At 43.1% G+C, this 20,903-nt stretch overlaps 1 protein-coding gene across 9 annotated transcripts in view; it reads left to right on the top strand.

Moving 5' to 3' along the window:
• Positions 1–20,903, top strand: part of RELCH (RAB11 binding and LisH domain, coiled-coil and HEAT repeat containing) — an 878,561-nt gene that overhangs the window by 598,661 nt on the left and 258,997 nt on the right. For all 9 annotated transcript variants that reach the window (XM_078687764.1, XM_078687757.1, XM_078687759.1 and 6 more), the window contains one exon: positions 1,428–1,476. In XM_078687764.1, the coding sequence (XP_078543890.1) occupies positions 1,428–1,476 (49 nt within the window). The remainder of the gene's footprint in view (positions 1–1,427; positions 1,477–20,903) is intronic.

Consider the following 20,903-nt stretch of genomic DNA (forward strand, 5'->3'; position numbering starts at 1 on the left):
TAAGTAGAGTCTTTAATCAGTGCCCAGTGGAGTGGCAGAGATGCAGAGTGGCTATTCCCAGGTTCCCCCGCACTCCAGGCAAGGAGGGGCACCCCCAACCCTCAGCACCAGTCCTTAACGAAAAGGGGTGCCCAGAGGCCCGTCGCCGCAGCTAGGAGGCCCCCACTCCTCTCACAGGGCCGGCAGGTTCACCTCCGAGCGGACCAAGCCCCACCTGGCCCTCAGAGTGCAGCTGCGAAGTGGGAGCGTCCTCCCCTCAATAGTTTTTATGAACCCCAGATCACAACCAGCCCCTGGCTGTGCACCCTCCAAATCCATAGGAGGAGGGTGAGGGTGTCAAAATTATGGTGCAGGCTGTGGTAGGGAGCAATGTGGCTGCTGCTGCTAGAACAGAGCCTCCATTTTGTTGTCAGCCGGAGTTCAGGCGTAATAAATGTCTCTGGGTGGCGGACCGATGTCACAGTAGCCCAGTGGGTGTCCAAGGGCCTCTCCGGGGGCCATAGTCATCCACTTCCACAACATATTCCCACCATCAGCCAGTGCAGTTTCCCTGGATGCAAGGGAGCGTTGTGCAGATGCCACCAGAACAGCAAATCTACCATATTGATTCAGCCAGATGCTGGCCGCGATGGAAACTCCAGGGCAACAGACTTAATTAAAAAAAAAGAGGTGGGAGGGTGTTCACTCTTATCCCCGGTTTCGCTGTCCCGCTTAGCGTGGCAACCAAATTCCACATCGGGTGCACGGGCCACTGAAGATGGGAGGAACTGCAATATCTGCAAAGAGCTGTTGACCACGGGCAGCAAGGAGTTCACGCCTTCCGCGTCTTCAGGCCATAGTGCATAGATCTACCCTCGTGAGCCCTGCAAACATACCCAACATAATGATCAAACTTATAGATGTCATAAAACAGGAGTTCATTGTTAACCTTAACTCTCAAAATATTTTATAGGTTGAGTGGTGTATTCTTTTGACCTGCAAGAACTGTAGGTTTATTCGCAGACCTCTTAAATAATTTATATGTTGCTCCTGACTCAACATTGACACAATCTTTTGAAAGTTTGTTTTCTTTAAGAAGTTGCAAATGTGGATTTGTGTTTTCCTAATAACTTAGCAGTACAGTCTTTCTGCCATGTGACCCAGTAATGCCATAAAAGGAAAGAGCTGCAACTTTCTTATTTGTTGTAGTATGCATGCCCGACTCCAAGTAAGATTTCAAGTATGATAAAAGCTTTTTAATGCATAGATAAGAACATATTGTACGAAAACTGGCTAGCATTGACATTTTAGTCATTACATGTTATAAAATGATTTTCCAAATATTGAATGTATGCTAATAATTTCAGTTTCCATGCATTTATTTAATGTTTATACTGCAGCAGCATATGCCTTAATATGTTTCTTTGGAATTTATACATTTTATTTAGGTAAAACCACAGTTCCAGGAAATATTAAGGCTGTCAGAAGAAAATATTGGTGAGTAAAATAAAGTGTATCTTTCCTAGTGACACAAATAAATATATAAATTATTGCTTTAGAAATATTGCTACAGAACAACGAAAACATCTATGTTCATATGTATGTGGTAAATATGGGTTGTGATTTCTACTATGTCCCTCCTGATTCTTAGGGTTGAAATAACATCAGATATGAATCTTAAAATGGAAAGGTTCCATAACCTAAAATTTGTACCATTTAGAGCTACAGACTGATACAAAGTATAGCCACCATTAATGCTGCACCCATCCTCCTTTTAGATTGAGCATACCAGACAGCTCAGCTATCTGGTTGTGAAAGACATATTGTGGGCTTACTAAAAATATAAAGGGGTTTGTGACCTGCTGATTTCTTCTCATTGGTTGACTTTACTGTCACTCTCATAAGCCTGATTATTATTCGATGGCTTACCTTGTCCAGCTTGTGTCGGTCCCTCACCCTGGAGCATTGCTGCACGTTTACTTGTATTTCCACTGCTTACTCTGAGGAACAACTTTTTTCTTTTGTCATAATCACTCCACAAGAGTGCATGTGTTTTCGAGCTGTCTTCCTAGTGTGCTTCTCCTTCCTCCTTCCTGTTTTGAGTTGCTGATCCGTGTATTTATCTACTGCTCCACATTGCTTTCTCATCTATTTACTTCTCCCTCCCCCAGATCCACGTTGCTTTTTCTCACATGTTTGTCCCCCAAGGTGCTGTCCACAGTGCACTCTCTCACCCATCGCAGACCGCCAGAGGTCCCTGGACCACAGGGTAAGAATCACTGCCGTACAGCAGCACTAAAAATCATTGTCAAAGCCAAAACGTCACATAGGCAAGACCAATTGACTTTGCCAAAGCTTGTTTATAGATGACAATCAAGCCAGATCTCTGAACAAAGAGGAGTCGTCACTGCCTTAAAAAGAAATTAGAGTATGCTTTCATTATTGTCCAAGGACTGGAGTGACCCTAGTTCATTCAAAAGGAGCCATACCTCAAGAAGGAGCCATACCTCAAGAAGGAGCCATACCTCAAGTTCTCGGTTACAGAACAATATTTCCTGTGTTTAAGAAACTAGTTCATTCCTATCTGTGGTTGTATTTGTATTTGGGGAACCTGCCCTACCCCAAGCCAAAGTTTGTTTCTATATACTTTTGGCTACTGTTCTTAGTCTCATCTTTTTTCGGACTTCACAGCTGATCAAGAAGATCTCATTGAATTCAAAAATCATTTTGTATGAATGATGTCATCTCTGATTTTGTCAGTGTCTAGACTATGCCCTGCTTTGAACTATTTTTTGGGCACTATAGTGTTCCTTCTGTGTTTTGGTAAGGTTGACTTCTTATTGCTGGTATTTAGATAGATCTATGAAACCTCAAAAAGTGGAATATTTCATTGTCAGTACCTCATGTTGTGGAGCTAGTACTTCTGTTGCTGAAAGGCCACAAAACCAATACTTATGGCTTGAATGTTAGTTGTAGCCACTGTGGTTACCATGCACATTGTGAGTCAGCAACACCACCTGTAGCCTTAGCAGATTCCACTTAGTGTTCACTCAGGCTGTTCTTCAAAACTTCTTTTACTGGCTCAGGACATTAAAAGCTGGTCACAGTTGAAGTGGTCTACTGTAGTTAAGGATGTAATCATTTTGATGTTGTCGGAAGCCTGTTTATGAGAAAGAACAAGCTGTAAGCTTCATGGCAATTAAGGCTTCGCACTACCTATTGACAAGGAAATGAAGTGTCTGTTCCGTGAACCCAAACTCCTCCTCTTAAACCAACAGACTGATTTCCATTTTGCTCCATTTAGAAAAAAAAGACGGATATTTTGAAAACAGATATGCCATCAGCAATGTGCCCATGGAAACTGATTGACACAGCTCAGATTCTGTAAACCCTGCAAGCAGAATCATTATAAGGGAGTGCAGTTCTGAACATGAAAATAATACATTCACTATGAATCATCACATCTCAAAATGCTCTCTAGGATCCCAATGCTAGTGAATGCCAAGAAACGTTTCTGCTCTGTCACATGGGGCTCTAAAATGATGGATGATAGAAAATGTATTTGTTTTGCATAATTTCAGCTGTATGGAATGAGATTGATCTTCCAGTGCAAGCAGAACTTCGAGTCTTATTAAATAAACGTAGTTAGGAGAAGGCTCCAAGACCAGAGAGTTGGCTTTTCTTCTAATTCCTTAAATCTTGGAAATCTTTCTGCACTGACCAATAAACGGCAGTATCAAAAGATGGAAACCTTCTTTCAACTTCAAACAAGACTCATTTAAAGAAGGAAACATAAGCATTACTTGACATCCCCATATTTCACATTTACTGTCCTGGTGTTGGTCACTATTATAGCCTTAGAGCCCGCCGTAGTTGGCTCTACTGGTCATTAAAGGCCCACTCCAGCCTTTAACAAGGGGTATGGGCCTTTAATGGCCAGTAGAGCCGGCTACGGAAGGCTCTTAGGCTTTAGAATATTCCACCCCTAGAGGGCACAATGTTCTAATTTGTAAAACAAAGGCCTGACAGAGCCTGAGTGGATTGAAATCCTCTTGGGTTCTGTCAAGCCTTTTGTTCACAGCTAAAGCTGTGAACAAACATTGGAATGTTGGAGCTCCGGGCTTCTACTAGCCATTATAAGGCCAAGCACTTTGTTTTCAATGGAGCTCCCGACATTACAATGTTCTAATATTAATTTTATCATGAACGTAATACTGCTAATTGAACACCTTGATAGTCATTTATTAAACATGGCCTTAAAAACATAGAGGATTGTAAGAAGTATATATAATGGGAACCCTGCTCTAATAGCATATTTTTTACAATATCTATCTAATAATTATGAATGGGATTGACACTTTTGACATTCATCTGTAATGACGGGTGACCTCTTTATGGGCCTTGTTTCTCTAATAACAACAGCCTGCAACACGATAGTGTCTGAACTAGTTTCTTTGCACCAACACCCTTTTGATATTATGTGCCAAAATGCACACCGTATTCTCTGTGTGGAGTATGGTTTGGTAGAGAAATGAAATAGCTTGCTGTATCCACACTTTGTGATAATGTATGCATTGCCTTTCAGGGTTTTTGGTTTACATTGCTAGGTATCAACCTGACAGTTCTCTTTTTTTAACTGCTATTCTCATTCATTAAGGGGAGTTCTTCAAAATTAACAGCTAGGCTGACTCTGTGCATGTGCGTAATTCCAGATTGGCTTTTCAATTAACATAAATCTCTTCAACTGTGTATCAATAATATCTGTGTACAGATCATATTTCCTTCGCTTATTGTTATCTTTCGGAAACAAGAACTCATTAAGTAATAAACAAACCAGAAAATCAGAATAGATTTAAAACACCTCATTCAGGCTGTGGCCAACAAGATGGTAGGCAGGACGCACTCATTAGAGGCTCTGGCAACCCTCGTATATTCCTACGTAATCCAGAACAAATCTTTACACTTAGAGGGATAGCAGCTCCAGGGGCACATGAAGCAAGCCACGTGGATTCCTGAAATGATTCTCCGCTCATCCATCCTTGCTGTGAATGGGGTACTGCTACTTCACTTCAGAATGGCAAAAAGTAAGGCCCTCACACTGAAAGAACAATGCAGAGAGGATGCAGGAGCTGCCATGGTCTGTGAAACCTAGGTTTGTGTCTGTTAGGACTTGCCACACTGAGGAAGAGGAGGCAATCTGAATTGGGCCGGGGAGAACCAACCTATTGTAGCCAGAGAAGGTCACTAAAAAAATGGATTAAACCAGCAGTCAAATTTAGATGCCTTTGAGGCCTGGAGAAACGGGGAATAAGTAGGCTGTGAAATGTGGGAGGTGATGTTGTAAAATTGCTGCCCTCGGCGAATAGGCTCACATGGTGGAGTATAGTTGAATAATGAAGAGGGAAGGTCCAGAAGGAGCAATATTAGGTTAATAATTTCTACTTTCTTTACTGCTCCAGAAGACACTTAGGGGTGGCTAAAGATGGGAAACAGGACATAGTAGAACCCAATGGCCAGAAACTCCTTAGGAGAGCAAAGTGGTCATAAAGACAGGGCAATAGTGAAAGTGTCACAGCCCAAGCAGCCATCATCAAAAAGGCAGGGGACTACTCCAATATAGAGTTAATGGACAATGACACGTTGGGCAGCGATGAAATGAAGGGACACACACTAAATGAGGATTAAAAAGTAAAGTATGAGGAAGACCATCAATGTACCACAGATAATCGAGCATTTAGGGCATCCATGTAAGCACTTCTGAGAGACAGGGTGCGGGGAGGTACAGGGAACAGCACGTGGTGAAAAGATAATTCCCTTAAGATAGTAACAGAAAAGGAGAATATTCTCTCACTACTTCCATAAACGTTTATGGGGGAAGAACCAGCGGAAATTTCACACGCACGGTGGCGACAATTATCACAGGGTTAGAAGCTTAGTAGGATCATAAATTGATATGTGCCAATTACTTGACACTCCACTATAGGGTTACAGCTTAGGTCCTGGAACTTGGAGTCATCAACAGGCCCATGTCGTCTGGAGTTTGGTTTCCAACATTGTTCACTTTGTGATTGCATTAATAGTTTGGGCACAGGGAAAGGAGAGAAATTATCAATTGCTTCTTTCTTTGAGGGAGGTTGTTTCCAGGTCAGTGTTTGGCAGACACTTACATGATAGCTGGAAGGTGCTTGCTCAAGGAAGGGTGGCATGTGTTACAAGATACCACTCAGGGCTGCCACAGAGAACAGGGGGAGAAAGCAGAGACGATGGATGAATATCCTTTAAGAACAACAAGTTTAGCATTGTCAGAGCTTGGAGTGGGGGATTCAGGTCAGGCTTGATACACAAGTTCTAGATTAGAACAGAGTAGCTATCTTGATTCGAGTACTTACATGGAAAACACATACGCTTTTATTTATTTTGTCAAATGGTATAGGGTTCTCTCATACCTTGGGAGACATAGAGAGGGTGTTGCGTTCTTAGAGCAGATGCACCTTACTGATACAGATGATAATAAATTACATAAGAAATTGAGGGGCAGTCCCACTAGACCACTTACTCTGCATTTACTAAAGGGGTCTCAGTGTCGGTAGTAGCAAGGTGATTTATACCCAGGCTACTCCATCCTTACTTTTGAGGAGGCGGAAGAGAGCTTTTGGATCAGACCTGGGCAATTTATTCAGTATGCTGGACTGTCAAGTAGCTAGAAAAGTCTCAGTGAACCCTAACTCAAGAAACACACTTGTCACAATCTGAGATTCCAAACCGAGATGTAAATCAGTATCCAATGTATGTACCACCCCAAAGATTTACAAGGCAGTGGGTTAAAATTGCAGACGGGAGCATTTGAGGGGCAGTGGAGCAGCAGTCTGTCCTGAATATCTGATGAATAAGAACTGGGAATGGCATGCTCTGGTCAAAAATGTCTCCAGTAAATCAAGGTGTAAACTGGCACTATTCAGTCTCGAAAATAGAATTTGACTCCTTTCAAATTGAAGAGAATCTACCCATAGAGATCTTTGGGTCCAAGATGTGCCAGGACGGAAGCTGATTTCATGCATATGATCTGGTTTTGTAGGTTAATAGCAGGATACTTAGCGACGGTTGCATCCAGACTGCATCCCATGAAAGGTAGTATGCTGAAAATAGAGTTAACCAGTGCCCCTTAATGTTAGTACCAGTCCTAAAAGGTGTAAGATAAGCCACAGGTTCACAGCACTAGGATCAGTGTTGGTGAAACACTGAATTGCTATTTACTGGCTAAGTATAAAGTGGTTCTGTCGGGTAGCGAGAAATTGCTTTAAAGGATGGCTAGCTCAGCTCAATATGCATATAAAGTAAACCCTCTCAAAACATTCAAATAAAAAATGTAGTCTTTATATTATCAAAAAATCACGATACACAGGAATTACTTCATTCTGAATGAAGTAATTCCTGTGTATCTTGATTTTTTGATAATATAAAGACTACATTTTTGATTTGAATGTTTTGAGAGGGTTTACTTTATATGCATATTGAGCTGAGCTAGCCATCCTTTAAAGCAATTTCTCGCTACCCGACAGAACCACTTTATACTTAACCACGCTTACCCAGGTTCTGAGGGACACAGGGTTACCCCTTTTATGTACACCTGCTATTTACTGGCTACATTCCAAAGGCCCAACATAACAGGGGTGGGGGAAAGATAAGATAGAGTGGACTTTGACTGAGGACATTCATATGAGGGCCTCTAAGCAATATATCAAGGTAATACAAGACCTGCTGCAGTGGTCAGTCATCATCCAAAGGTTATAGGACCCCACTAGATACCAGACACCCATAGAGCATTGTGAATAGCTAAGAGAAGAGAAGCAGTCAAACAAGATGATTGAGAAGCCGTTCAGGAGAAATTTGATGGGCAGAGTTGACTTTATTACTGGAATTCACGAGTGATCCGCGGGAGGATCATAAGATCAGTTGTCATTGAAGTGACATGTATTGCAATCTTAAAAGAATGTATATGTACCTGATTTGTGTCAACTTGCAAGTAGGCTTTGTACGTGCTTAGAGTTGTAATGCAAACATTTAACTGAATAGGCCAGAACCTACTTCCCTCATGTTTCGTCATCACCTCGTCTTATGACAGGATCATCTGACTGGACCTTAAGGGCCCGATTACAACTTTTGGCAGCACAGGGGCGGGTGGCCTGCCTCCGCATTGCCAAAAGTTGCTGCTGCCCGCCCGCTAGATTACATGTTTTTTGTAGTTTGGCGGGCGGGTGGCCTGGCGGTTCCCACTGCAGCAACGCAATGGGATCACCCACAATGTTCCTGCAGGGCATGCACCGTAACGTCCATGCTAGGCAGGAACTTGTGTGCATGCGCACAGGGGTGCACATGCCATGCCCCCCTGTGTGCATACACAGGGCGAAGACGCACAAGAGGACCCTGTAGGGCCCCCTTTGTTTCCTCTCCGCCAGTGTTTTCATGGAGGTGGAACAGCCATGAAAACCCTGGCAGAGGGGATACTCGTAATATGCTTGGCAGAACCACGGCGTTCCCCCCCCCCAAGCATATTGTGGTCTCTGACAGCCACACTACCGCCAGGGAACTGCGGTTCCATGGTGGCGGCCCCAGGGTGGTCTGACTGCCTAAGTCGTAATGGGGCTGTCAGACCGCCGGTGCAGCTGTGGCTGGACTGCCAGACTCTAGACCGCCATTGCCGCGCCACCACGAGTCTGGCATTCCTCAGACCACCGAATTTGGCCCCAAGTGTTTTAATTGTTTGTTTTACTTAATTGGAAAGTAAAGTTAAAATAATTGCATTACCACTTAAACGTTTTTATTTGTTTCTTTGTAAAAGACTCATGAAGTAAAACATTTCACACCAACTTTGTGGGAACCAACTCTGGTCCTAGTCTTTTCATATTAAGTAAAATTAAGGTATTGAAGTGTTGGTAATTCTGGATATGCTTGAGGATTGGTTCCAACAATGAAGGTTCTTCCCAATTTCCTTGACTTAGCAGATGAGTGGTTTTCTGTCTTTCATGTGCCCTGAGGCCCTAGGGACCATTTAAGAAACACTTTTGAGGCCATTAGAGAAATATTTCTCTTTGCAACATTGGAGTAGCCTGTCTTTCCCTACAATCTAATATATTTAACAAAGTTGGAGAACACCTAGTTTTCTAGGTGGCAACATCATCTGTCATTCCGTATTGGTTATAGATTACACTTTTGTCCAACCTCGGGCCCTCACTCATTTTACGTTAGTGTTACACTCCTCTCAGATTGATCTGTTAAGCAGGGTCTTACTTAGCTGACACTGCTCCATACTCTGTTGTTAATAAAAATGGCATGTGCTGCTCAGCAGGGTTTCCTCATGTGGATCTTTAAAATGATACTCAGACCGTTTTCACTGTTTTAGCGGATTTCCTTAAGCATGATTGTTGCTCCTGTTATTTCATTAAGGTTCAGTTGTCTAGCAAAAATTGGGATTCTTTCCTGGATAGTATTTCAAGAAAGATATGGATGATAGTAAACAAATAGAAGGTCAATAAATATCAAGTACATTTTAGTATACTTTCCTTAGGTCTTAATGACTTGTCCTGCTTACAACATAATTAGTATTTTTAATATGTTTGATTGCCTTGTTTTAATCTGCCCCTGAAAGATGTGTCGGGAAGTAGCCATAAGTGTCAAATTTGCTTACTGGCCCTGTATCACATGCGATATCTGCAAGCCAGGTCTAACTTTTAGCAAACAACACTAAATATGCTAATACTGGGGCGCAAACGTAATGAAAAAAGCTAACCCTCAGGCTCCTGAAGGCAGTCAGTCATGTCTCAGAACCACTACTGAAAGGCTGCATGGACTGGTACGGAGTCATTCATGTAATAGTTTGCATTTTTAGGGAGAAAAGGTTAAGTCTGAGTCAGTCATATCACAAGAACGTTCATTTGACTGACTCCACCCCAGTTCTGCTGCATGACATGATGGAAATGAAGCAAACATTAAAAAACCATAGCATTAATATTTGCCGTTTTCAGGGCAACCCCAAGGGAGTGCGTTGTCACTGTTTACATATAACAGAAGTTTGTTAGACAAGTCACTGGTGCTCATTTGACCAACCTTACCTTGGAAAAATGAAAGGCTAGAGTAGACCCACCTTGATTTACGCCTGTGGAGGACCACAGAGTGAAACAGATCACTCGAGTGGTTGCGTGAGTTCGCTGATCACTCATGACAATAATTTTGCCAAATTAAAACCCTATTACGTAAATTTGTTTTGGGATATGCACATACTCACTTTTAAAATAACACTCCGGCATGAGGCTGAATGTTGAAAATGCTTCAATCAGCAATATCTCCCCAGCGCTACCTGGTAGCGACACACAACAGCGTTTGTAAACCTTCCTGCACAGGATGTGACAATATCTCCTTTTATTTGATGGTGATTGGTGCCCTGACATCAGTCCCTGCTCTTCTGTGCCTTATTTACGTGGATCCAAAGCACTTCTCGAGTGTTAAACAGATTTCTAAGACAAATTTATTACAATATCAACTCCTAAAGTTTTGAAGTTTCAAACCAAGTTCAAGATGTTTTAAAAAGATGTTGGTCGGATCCTCCAGACATTTGTGTTTGGTGTTTGAAGCCGAACTGTGATCTATCGGGCTGCCTATGTCACCTCCATGCACTCAGAGGCCTGAGAGAGAATGGGAAGCCAAACTTTTTTGGGCTTAAACCAGTAGGAACACCTCTAAACCGTACCTTTTTCTTTATTGAGGAAAGTCTCCTAACCGCTATATTTTCATGCTGCTATCAGCTTCTTAATTTTCTCAAGGAGACAACCACTACAAATGTTCAATTCTGCAATTGAGCCTTTCCTCCTGCAGAGTTCAACCAAAGTTGTGGTGGTTCTCACTTACGCTAACTCAAAACATGTGTAAATAAGAGGGCAGGAGTCTGCTCATGGCTCTTCTGCATCCAAACTCTCTACCTGTGGCACTGGGCAATAGGCAGAGGAATTGGTTTGCCAACAGTCTAGTGATATGAGATATCCTTAGCAAGATGTGCTAATAAAAATGTGAAAGGGAGGTGAATGCCGTACTTAAATATTTTTTGAAAAGTGAGGGCACTCCTGAAACCACAAGAAAAACATATTTTCTCTGAGAATGGTCTTGTTTTATCTAGCGTTTCGGCCTCATTATGTGCCTGCGTGAGCTCCCTTTATTACAAAAGTGATCCAGAAAGGGATGGTTCATACATGCCTGTTAAAACTGAACTTGGAAGTGCCCTGGGCCCTTCCCCAATCCATAATCTTCTTCTACTGCTGTTAAGGCCTGTTCTGCATCTGAAGAGGGGATAGCCGAGCTTACATAAATGGAGACTGTACACAGATGCCGGTTAGGATATTCTCTTGTGCCTTATATTATGGGATCTGGTACTGTCAGCCAGGCGTTTTTCTTCAAATTATGTATATTTCAGCAGACGGTAGATTTTTTCCTTGTGGTGTTCCTCAGTAGGTTTTTGAGAATTATAGAGTTGGGAATTCAGAAACAATCTAGAGCTCTGCTGGAATTATTGAGCATTCTGGAATCAGGAGAGCAATTGATTTTTCATTCTGACAATCAAGGGGTGGTAGCATCATACATTATGCACAATGTACATACTCCAGCAATATTTCTGGCTGTCACCACCAGAGTGGTTTCTGGATTCTTTCCAGGGGCAAACACCCCGTAGACCATACTTACATCACTACATGGTAATAAATAGGGTTGAGCAGCCATTAGCTGATCATACTTTGTTCTATTTATTGACCTTCCGCCAGCTCCTCACTTAAGATAAGACTTTGAGGCTCACCATTGCTTTGCTTATTCCCAGGCAATACCAGTGCACAGGGGTGCGCAGTGGCCCTGCATTTTTCACAGGCAGCCCTTGCCAGCACTTTTTGCTGGCAGTGCGCATGTGCAAGGCAGCCCTGTCCTCTTCATTGGACCACCTGCGGTAAGGTTAGGCAAGTAATGGGCCAGCTGCAAGTCATATCCTACTGATGAAGGCATGGAAGAACTGTTCAGAGTCTTGTGGCATTCAAGTCAGAATAATGCAGAATTTTCACCTGTAGGCTTCTAGGCAGTCTAATTTATCATTTATCATTTATTTTAATGCCGGTCACGTCTGTTGACAGCACAGTGCAGCATACGGAGCCGAGACATATTACACATACAACAGTGATCTTAAAATGAACCACTTCCACTTTAGTATTTCATCAGCTTCAGCTGCACACCTGGAGATCGTACTTAACCATCAGCTGCAGTGAAGATCATGAATAGTGAATATTCAAGATACCAATCTTGTTTCACGGGTGTAATAGATTGAACATTTATGCTTCCAAGTTCCTTTGCAAAATCTGTGCTTTTTCTGCCTTAAGTGATTTCCATTGTTTGTGAGTTCAGCTTTTGAGTGTAAAGCCTAGCAAAGGTAGCAGGAACTTAATAAAGCACTTGATAAAGGACATGGTTCTTTAACTGGTCCGGTTAATGACTGTAAATTAAGGAGACTAATTTAATATTTACTGTTAGGATAAAGTGTCCAATGAATTTAGTATAGATACCATGTTTCTAGTCTTGCTTCAGAGATCTTTAAATGGTTGTTGCATATAACATTGTAACAAATCCTTCAAATTATAGGTAGAGAGGGCCTTGGGTCTGGCTAATGCTCATGATTTACTGGCTTTCCTATTCAATGTTGTACCCTCTTACTGCTTCAAGTGTCTTTCCTCCCTCTTGTGTTTAACCCCACACCTGAATCCTTTTGGTTTCGCTTCGTTTTTTTTACTTAATTGGAGATCATATCCTCCCAGTGCTGATGGGGAACTACTTTTCTTTTGCATACTTCTATTACACTTGACATGTTGCACTTGATAGAAGTGCATAGCCCTTACTAAGTTGCATTGCATGTTCTCTCCACTCACTCTCTTTGTCTGCTTTCTGCCTCTCCCTTCTGCTGGCAGCTGCAATTTTTTACCATCCCTGTGCTGAGTACCTGTCCTTTTTCTTTCTCACTTGCTCCTCACAGCTTGAGGCTGAATACCAGTGCTCTGCCCCCTCCTTATTTTACCAATGGCCAGGCTCCCAATTGGCTTGGCCAGTGCTTCTTTGCTGACCAAGCATTGGCAAAAGCAGTAGCGTCTAGTATCCATTTTGAAATGGAATATTCCATACATTGTCTATGTTGCACTATTTCAGGATGCGGTCACTTTGCATCAAGAGACCTCGTTTACCTCCCCCTTTTTGTTCTTTTTAAGAACCCATTGTTGAGATGCAACGCAATACGACCCTTGTAAGCTATAATGGTAGTCTGATGCTACATTCTGCTCAAATATCCCAACTCTGCCATATTGTGTGACCTTTGACAAATTATTGTGGTGGATACTTCCTCTACTTTAGATAAAGCCAAGGCTCCATCAGACAGGATCCAGATTTTCAGCAGCAATAGGTCCTGTGCACCGATAGGTGGCACTAGAACACCCTCACACTTCTCCTGAATTTATAACATGGAACCACATATAATTGATAACATAGCACTGCATATAGGCACCACCAGTGCTCTTTGATGTCAGTTCCTTTCTTTCCACATCCTTCAACGTGGATCCAGATCTCCACATAGACAGTATGGCAGTTAAAATATTTCCCAAGATAAAAAGGTTTTCAGCTGTGACAAGATTTCAGAAAGCAGATGTGGGTCATTGCTGCACGATGTCTGTGAAAAATGCTCCCTGTTGCACCCTAATCGAATAGGGAGCTTGAAGCAAAACTCTGTCACTGAACATAAAAAGAGGTTGCATTTGAAACAACACCCCCAGTCCTGTTTCAAGTGACAAGCCGTGCCGATGCAAAATCTATATCTTGGTTATAGTTTTTGTGCGAGTCCAAGTCCCCTCTGCTGACTCCTTTTCTCACATGGCATCCAACACTGGAAAACTTAGTGGTCGAGGCTTCCACAAGCAAGCACAACTCCAACGCCATCATTTCTGCAGCACCATATAGGGAGTCGACGCAGATGAATGTATTCAGCAAGAGGGTATTGGCCACTGCCATTTTGTGTTTGTAGTCCCTCATTGTAGTCTATCTTCTAAGCCATTATATACACGCTCTCAGGGATATGGCCAGCAGGATCTACAGACTGTCCCTGATAAATTCAGACAGCTTTTGACCAAACAGTTTAGGATAGACAAGATGCTGCCAAATGTGCGTTATGGGCATGTCTTGATGCAACAGACTGTATGGTCGGATTATTAGGCACTGTGATCAGGTGTCCTGCTGGGATGTGAGCTACTGTTTTTTCAGGGGCCTCCAAGCTTTCTTAATGAACATGCCCGTAGGTTGATACATACATTTTGGAAAAATGCTGACTCCCTCACCGGTCAGCAGGTTTCATCAGCAGAAGAGAATTCTCAGTGGTTATTCATGGGATCTTGCCTATTGACAGTAGTACACCACAACCCAGTTTAGCAGTTGGCACAAACCTTTCTCGGTGCCAGAGGACAAGGTTGTACCAGAGAATCCCTGGACACACCACCAAGAGCAACAGTTTTCAACCGCTTCCTTCCTTACTCCAATGACTTCCTAGCTGCTTTGATTTTCCCATTGCAAGACAATGCACAGCCATTATGGGACAAGATTCAATTATTCCTACCTGGCTGGAAATCCATTACTACAGATAAGTGAGTTCTGACAGTGTTCCAAGATTGCATTCCCTACAACAGAACGGCGCGCCAGTGGACTGCAAGCCTATAATCACCAGTGCCAGGAGGTGCACTGCCTGAGTGGTTGAGGGGAGGAGCCTTCAATCGCTTGAAAGCACTGTCTACCGGGGGGGGGGGAACTGCAACCCTCATAATCAACAGTGGCAGGAGGCGCACTACCAGAGGGGCTGGGGGAGGAGCCCCCAAGCCTTTGGAAGCGCCAACTCTAATCACGCTGGGCCGAAGCAAAGCCCAGGACAAGGGCAGGACCATCCTGCTCCTGTCAGTGACAGGAACAGGCAGGGCAGGGCCATCCGCCATGGACCTCTCTCTTGTGATCAAGCTTGTGTTCACCTCCAAGGGAGACGGTCCTGCAAATTTTGTGAGTAGTTCAAGTGTTTAAAATCGGAAAAGAGAGGCCATGGACACCATTAGGGGCTCGGGAAGAAGCTTAAATCTAACAAAACACATGCTGCAGAAACTTTACTTTGGATGATATTGACAATCTAATAGAGGGGGATGAGGATCTGCTAACCAAAGGGAAAGTGGGAATGGAAGGCAAGGAAAAATCTAAAACGACTCACTTTAAATAGAAAAAACAACATGATCAAGATTAGCATTACCACAATTAGCCCCACTCCGGGACTGGTGGATCCTAATTTGCCAGAGATTTAGCTTAGTAACCCCTACCTCAACCCAGCCAAGTACTATAAACGATCAACCACCTGAATTCAAATTATTAGAAAATCAACCAGCCCTTAGCCCCAACATCATATGTACCAATCACTTTGCATCACTGGCTGACCCGATACTCGAACAAATCACACAACCCACACTATCATTCCCTGAAAATGTGCTAGCATTCAATAGCTCGGAGGACATAACCTTTCTTATCTAATAAAGGACATTGCTAATAGGAAGGCCACCTTGAAGTTAACAAACCAAAGGGTACTAGATATTTATGAGCTGAATGCAAACCTTTTGATAGAAATTAAGACCCATCTATCTGGAAAGTGGGTGACACAGCAATGTTGCCAGCACTGCCGACCAAGCTCTCTGTTAGTTGGGAATACAAATCACAGAGTTCAACCAATTCCAACCCTACTCAAAGTTCCCCAAGCCATAGCCGCACCTGGCCATAGAACAAGTACTGATCAACGAAGTGCAGGGGAAGATTCAAATCTCTCTACACAACATGTTACATCCAGAGGGCACATATCTACTCAAAGGATTATTGCTTCTCCCTGCGAGTCATTTAATCAATCAATCAATCAATCAGCAGCAGCAAATAAACTCCTTCACTTTCCAAGTTGACCACTCCTCAGGAACTGCAACACTGCATCTCAGGTTGTCAGTCAAAAGCCCTTACCTATACACTTGGTACGCTATAAAGTGGCCCCTGTAACTAAGGACAAACTAAGGTATTGTAAATTAGGGTTTTCTAAGAAAAAGGTAAATCTGCAACAATTCTATCATAGGGGAATGTTATTTAATCACATTACCACATCGAACTTATTTATCATACATTATGGAGAATTTCCAATCATCATAGTTTAAACACAAGGTGCCCAACAGGACAGAGAAATGGGGGAGGGTAAGTGAATTTGGTGTTAGGATCGTGGTCATGTGAAAAGCATGGAAAAAAATGTGAAATCATAAATTTTTTCGCAAATAAAGTCAAAGCTCCATGAATTCATATATACATTTGTACATCACTATGCCCTATTGTTGGAACACAGTAAAAGTCTTTGTTGATACAAGGGCTAGTTGTAAGCAAAAGGAATGTCGACGTTTCAACCCCGTAGAGACAACGTAGGTTGCTTGACAACTTACACTGGGGTCTTCATCAGGACAGAGGTATGTGTGGGAGGGCACCTAATGAGGGGAGTATAAAAATAAAATCAGTGCTGTGTAACCAACTAAATTAATTCACAGACAGACCTAGTGTACGAATAAATATTTACCAAATGGTCCCACAATGAGGACGCAGTGTGGAAAACGGGCCAGGTGGCTCCTAATAAGTAGAGAAACGACATCAACCCCTAAAGACAAATAAGGGTACAATTAGAGCGCAATTGTCGCTCCTCGACAAGGCTTCAGTCTCTTAAAAAAACTCACTTACTTAAATACAGGGAACAGGCAGCGTGTCCCTTCTCAGTATAAATCACAAGGTATGGTTGATTTTGATTTATAAACCATAATGCTGCTTAAATGTAAGAATCAATCGCATCTAAGGGGGGAGGACAAAGACAGAAGGAGGAATTTAATTCAATGCATTCAAATAACCAAAACGCAAGGGAGACAGTTACACGGTATAGTAAATACCTGTTCAGGATTATGTAGTGTGATTTCAGTGGGTTGGTAGGCTGAAAAAACAAACAGAAACATCGTCAACAAAACCGATCTGTAAACCCACTCTACAGGGTTATGTTTGAAGAAATGTCAGAAAAAAATCAAGCAAACTCACCTATCTTCGGTGCTTAAGGCAGCCAAAAAGCTCAGGCGGTCCCCGATCTAGGAAATATAAAATGCTTTTTCGATGCAAGAATAAAATAGTGGCATTAGGCATAGTTTCACAATACAGAAAGAAATGCAATTTTAAACAGTGGGTGGACATAAGTTGCATACTCATTTTTGCAGAAATCAGACCATGAACGTCAAGATTTGTTCCACATGGTGATACCTGGGAGGTTTACATACAATCGGTCTGGGGCCCCTTTGTTGATGAGTAAGACGGGTAGGAACTCTGTGTGCACGATCAAATTCCAACGGTGTACCAAAGGAGAGGCTGGTGGCCTGAGGAAACCATGACTCCAAGAATGGTATACAATCTCCGTCTTTGTCTTCGGCTCCTTCCGGAATACCAAAAAATTCGCAGATTTCCCCGCCGGTTCCTGTCTACCAATTCCGAGAGATGCCGTGACAGTGACAAAGTAGATAGAGAAAGATCTTTTAGGGATTTGCTCACTTTTACCTCTGAATCCTCCAATTGGCTGATCCTGCATTCAGTTTCTGAGAGTCGCATATTGGTGTCTTTGATATCTTGCCTCACCGCTGCAATTTCTTCTCTGGTAGATTTCATTATTTCATGTACTTCTGCAAGCTCGAGGAGAATAGTGTCTAAAGTGGCATTCATGTCATGTGTTCCCTTAGTAGGCGAGATTGGATTCGGTGGTTCGGCTTTAAGCCTTTTAAGATTTTTGGCTTCCTTTTCTCCCATGGTTGTTGATTGGTACCCAGGAGTAACTCCAAGTAGTGGTGGTACCACAGTTAAGATGGACGAGACGTGTAACAATGTCAATGATTGGCAGGCTTAATAAGGTTGTTGAGGTTGCTGAGATTGTTGGAGATCCTTATAATGCATTAAGTGAAGAATTAGAGTTGCAAGCGAAGGTCAATCAGCAGTAGCCCCAGTTGAGATGCTGGCATCCAAATATTACAGTGTCGCAATGATCACCCCCACCAGGAGGCAGCGCTACATCCAGGAGGTGTTCCTGTATAGGTTATGCTTCAGATGGATGTGAGTGATTAACCCCCTCTCTTCACGCGGAGTAGCATAAAAGCAGCAGCAGTATCTGTCTATTCCTTGGGAATGGCCCAAATGTCGGCCATCTTAGAGTCAGGCATTGTTGAAATAGGGACCCTTTACAATCCTGGCCCATCTGGATATGCAGGTAAGTAGGTAAGTGAAAACTACTATTACCCAAATGAGCGTAAGTGCTTGTTTTGGGGGTCGCTTTAAGGCTGCCCCATGTCAGACCACGAATTGCGGGTACTGCTATGGAGTAGAGTTCGTCAGCATGCAGTCAGGACAATTCTACCCTTAATGGAGATACTCCTCAGGCGTAGTCTATTTTCAGTGCCATTTTGAGCCTTCCCTAAGTAGCTTCATTGCCCAGGGAGCGAGCGCTGGGGAATCGGGAAATGGATCAGGTCAGCGCGAAGATTTGCGGCAGCCATTTTGTTTTATGAAGCGCTGTATCTGCATGTAAATGTCACTTTCTTTATACAAACCTCCTGACCCGCATCGGTGCCTGTTTCCAAACACGGTGTTCCGATCCGCAGTACAGTAAGAAGGCTCTCTCGTGTCTCGCACCAGCCAGGGATGGTTCCGGAGATCAGCGATACGGTGAGTCCAGTGCTCGGCGATGCTGGTAGAGGCGCACTCCGCACACCATGTGGTCGCGGCTCGCGTTCACCAGATCAGCTGCTCCGGAGCATATTTGAAGGATTCAGACCTCCAGCCGGTTCCCGATACCTTCCGCTGCTTCACCACAGCACCGGGGGAGACGTAGGGTGCAGGAAACCACCGACAGTGCGTTTTTGCTTGGCGCCACGGGAGGAGAGAAACGCTTAAGCGGCCATCTTCTCCGGCGTCATCCTGAGCAAGTGGAAGAGCGCCTCTGAAGTCTCTTTCACGCACTGGCAGGAATGGTTGGCTTCCTTGAGGGGAGCGGACAACGACGTTCTACGCTCATCCCCTTGGCAAAAGCCTCATACCAAACTCTGGAGTTTACTTGACTCATTGGAACTATGTTATGACCCACCTTAGACACACTGTGTGACACACATCATGTCCTTCGCATGGCTCTTTGATGTCACATCACTCCCGGTAATGTATGTTAGATGTCCGGAAGCAAATTAAGCCCCTCAAGTCATGTTGCTGCTGCTTGGTCCTCTTCCTCCTCCTCGTCTTCCTCTGTTCTCCCCCCTTTTGTCTGTGCCTCTCACCCTCTTCTTCCCTCTCTATCTTTCCCCTCATATGCGCTCCATGGGATCGAGATTTTATGTATGGACGTTTTATTCAATGCTCTCATTTGATAATTACTTGTATGGTCCCTTTGCGTATTTATTACATGTATGAGGTACCACTGACCTTTTATTACTCCCACCGACTACGCCAACTGTACTTTTCCATGCTCTGCTGACTCTACCTCCCCCGTGAGCCATTACTGTGTGTCCATCCTTTTGTATTTTTGTGTTATTTGAATCCTAAATAAAAAATATTTGAAATAAATAACATTCCCCTATGATAGAATTGTTGTAGATTTATCTTTTTCTTAGAAAACCCTAATTTACAATACCTTAGTTTGTCCTTAGTTACTGGGGCCACTTTATAGCGTACCAATTCTCACCCAGGTCCCAGTACCATAGGGTTTACCCTTTTTTATGTAAAACTTATCTACACACTGGCAGAGTAATCAACTCTCAGTATTTATGGCAAAAGCCCCAAGACTTAAGCCTGATAAAAGCAGTCAACAGAATCTTTGGTGAATAAGGTGACCCACTGGATTAGATCTTAAAGACGGTGCCTTTCAATTATACACCTCGATATTGTTTTTGCCTAATGCTCACCTAACCCCATGGAGAATTTGGATACAATCAAACGAACAGAGAGAAATTCCTTGTTAGTTAAGGGATTTTTGGTCTTGAATGCATGATCCTATCCACCTACAGGCTCAACAGTTCAATTCAGAAGCAGCCCAGGCTTACAACCTAGTGGCACACATCACCCGCTTACTCTGCACCCCCAGCAAATACAATATCCAAGTGTGCAAGAGGCAATGGAGAGAGGATGTGCCAGTAATAATGAATGTAATTGACTCTAAGCGATCCAAGAAGTCCTGTTTGAATAAAGTTGACTGACTGAAAGAAGGGCCACCTCCTGCCTGTCCTGCTATCATATTTATCCCCCCAAGTTCACTTTGAATTGTCCATGCACTAGCATTGTCTGGTGGTGTTCCAGATTTTCATACTCATATGTATATCCTGAGCCAATCGGTGGAATTTGCCATGTCCTAGCAGCCCCATATAAGATCAGATACGCTTGCTCATTTAACCACTACTGATTTAAACCAAAGCGACCCAGTTTTGACAAGTATTGCTCAAGCTACACCAGACATAACCCGACTAGAGGACAGTAGTACTATACCATTTGCACTGCTGTCCTTGACCATAGCTGGCATACAAAGGAAACTTGCAGACCTAGAGTGGGGCAACTTTATCAATGGATTTGATATAGTCATATTGCAAGAAACATGGGCTCTGGAAAAACAATGTAGGCAAGGGCACATGAACCACAGTGTAGAGACAGTTCGATCCAAAGCTATCCGCCGTTTGGCGGGCTACTGATTTAGGTAAAAAACATGTCCGGTGTCACTATAAAAAGATTAGATATCAATAATTGACATCTTAGGTTTGTGT

Source organism: Lissotriton helveticus, chromosome 4_1, assembly GCF_964261635.1.
Source record: "Lissotriton helveticus chromosome 4_1, aLisHel1.1, whole genome shotgun sequence".
Classification (NCBI taxonomy): domain Eukaryota; kingdom Metazoa; phylum Chordata; class Amphibia; order Caudata; family Salamandridae; genus Lissotriton; species Lissotriton helveticus.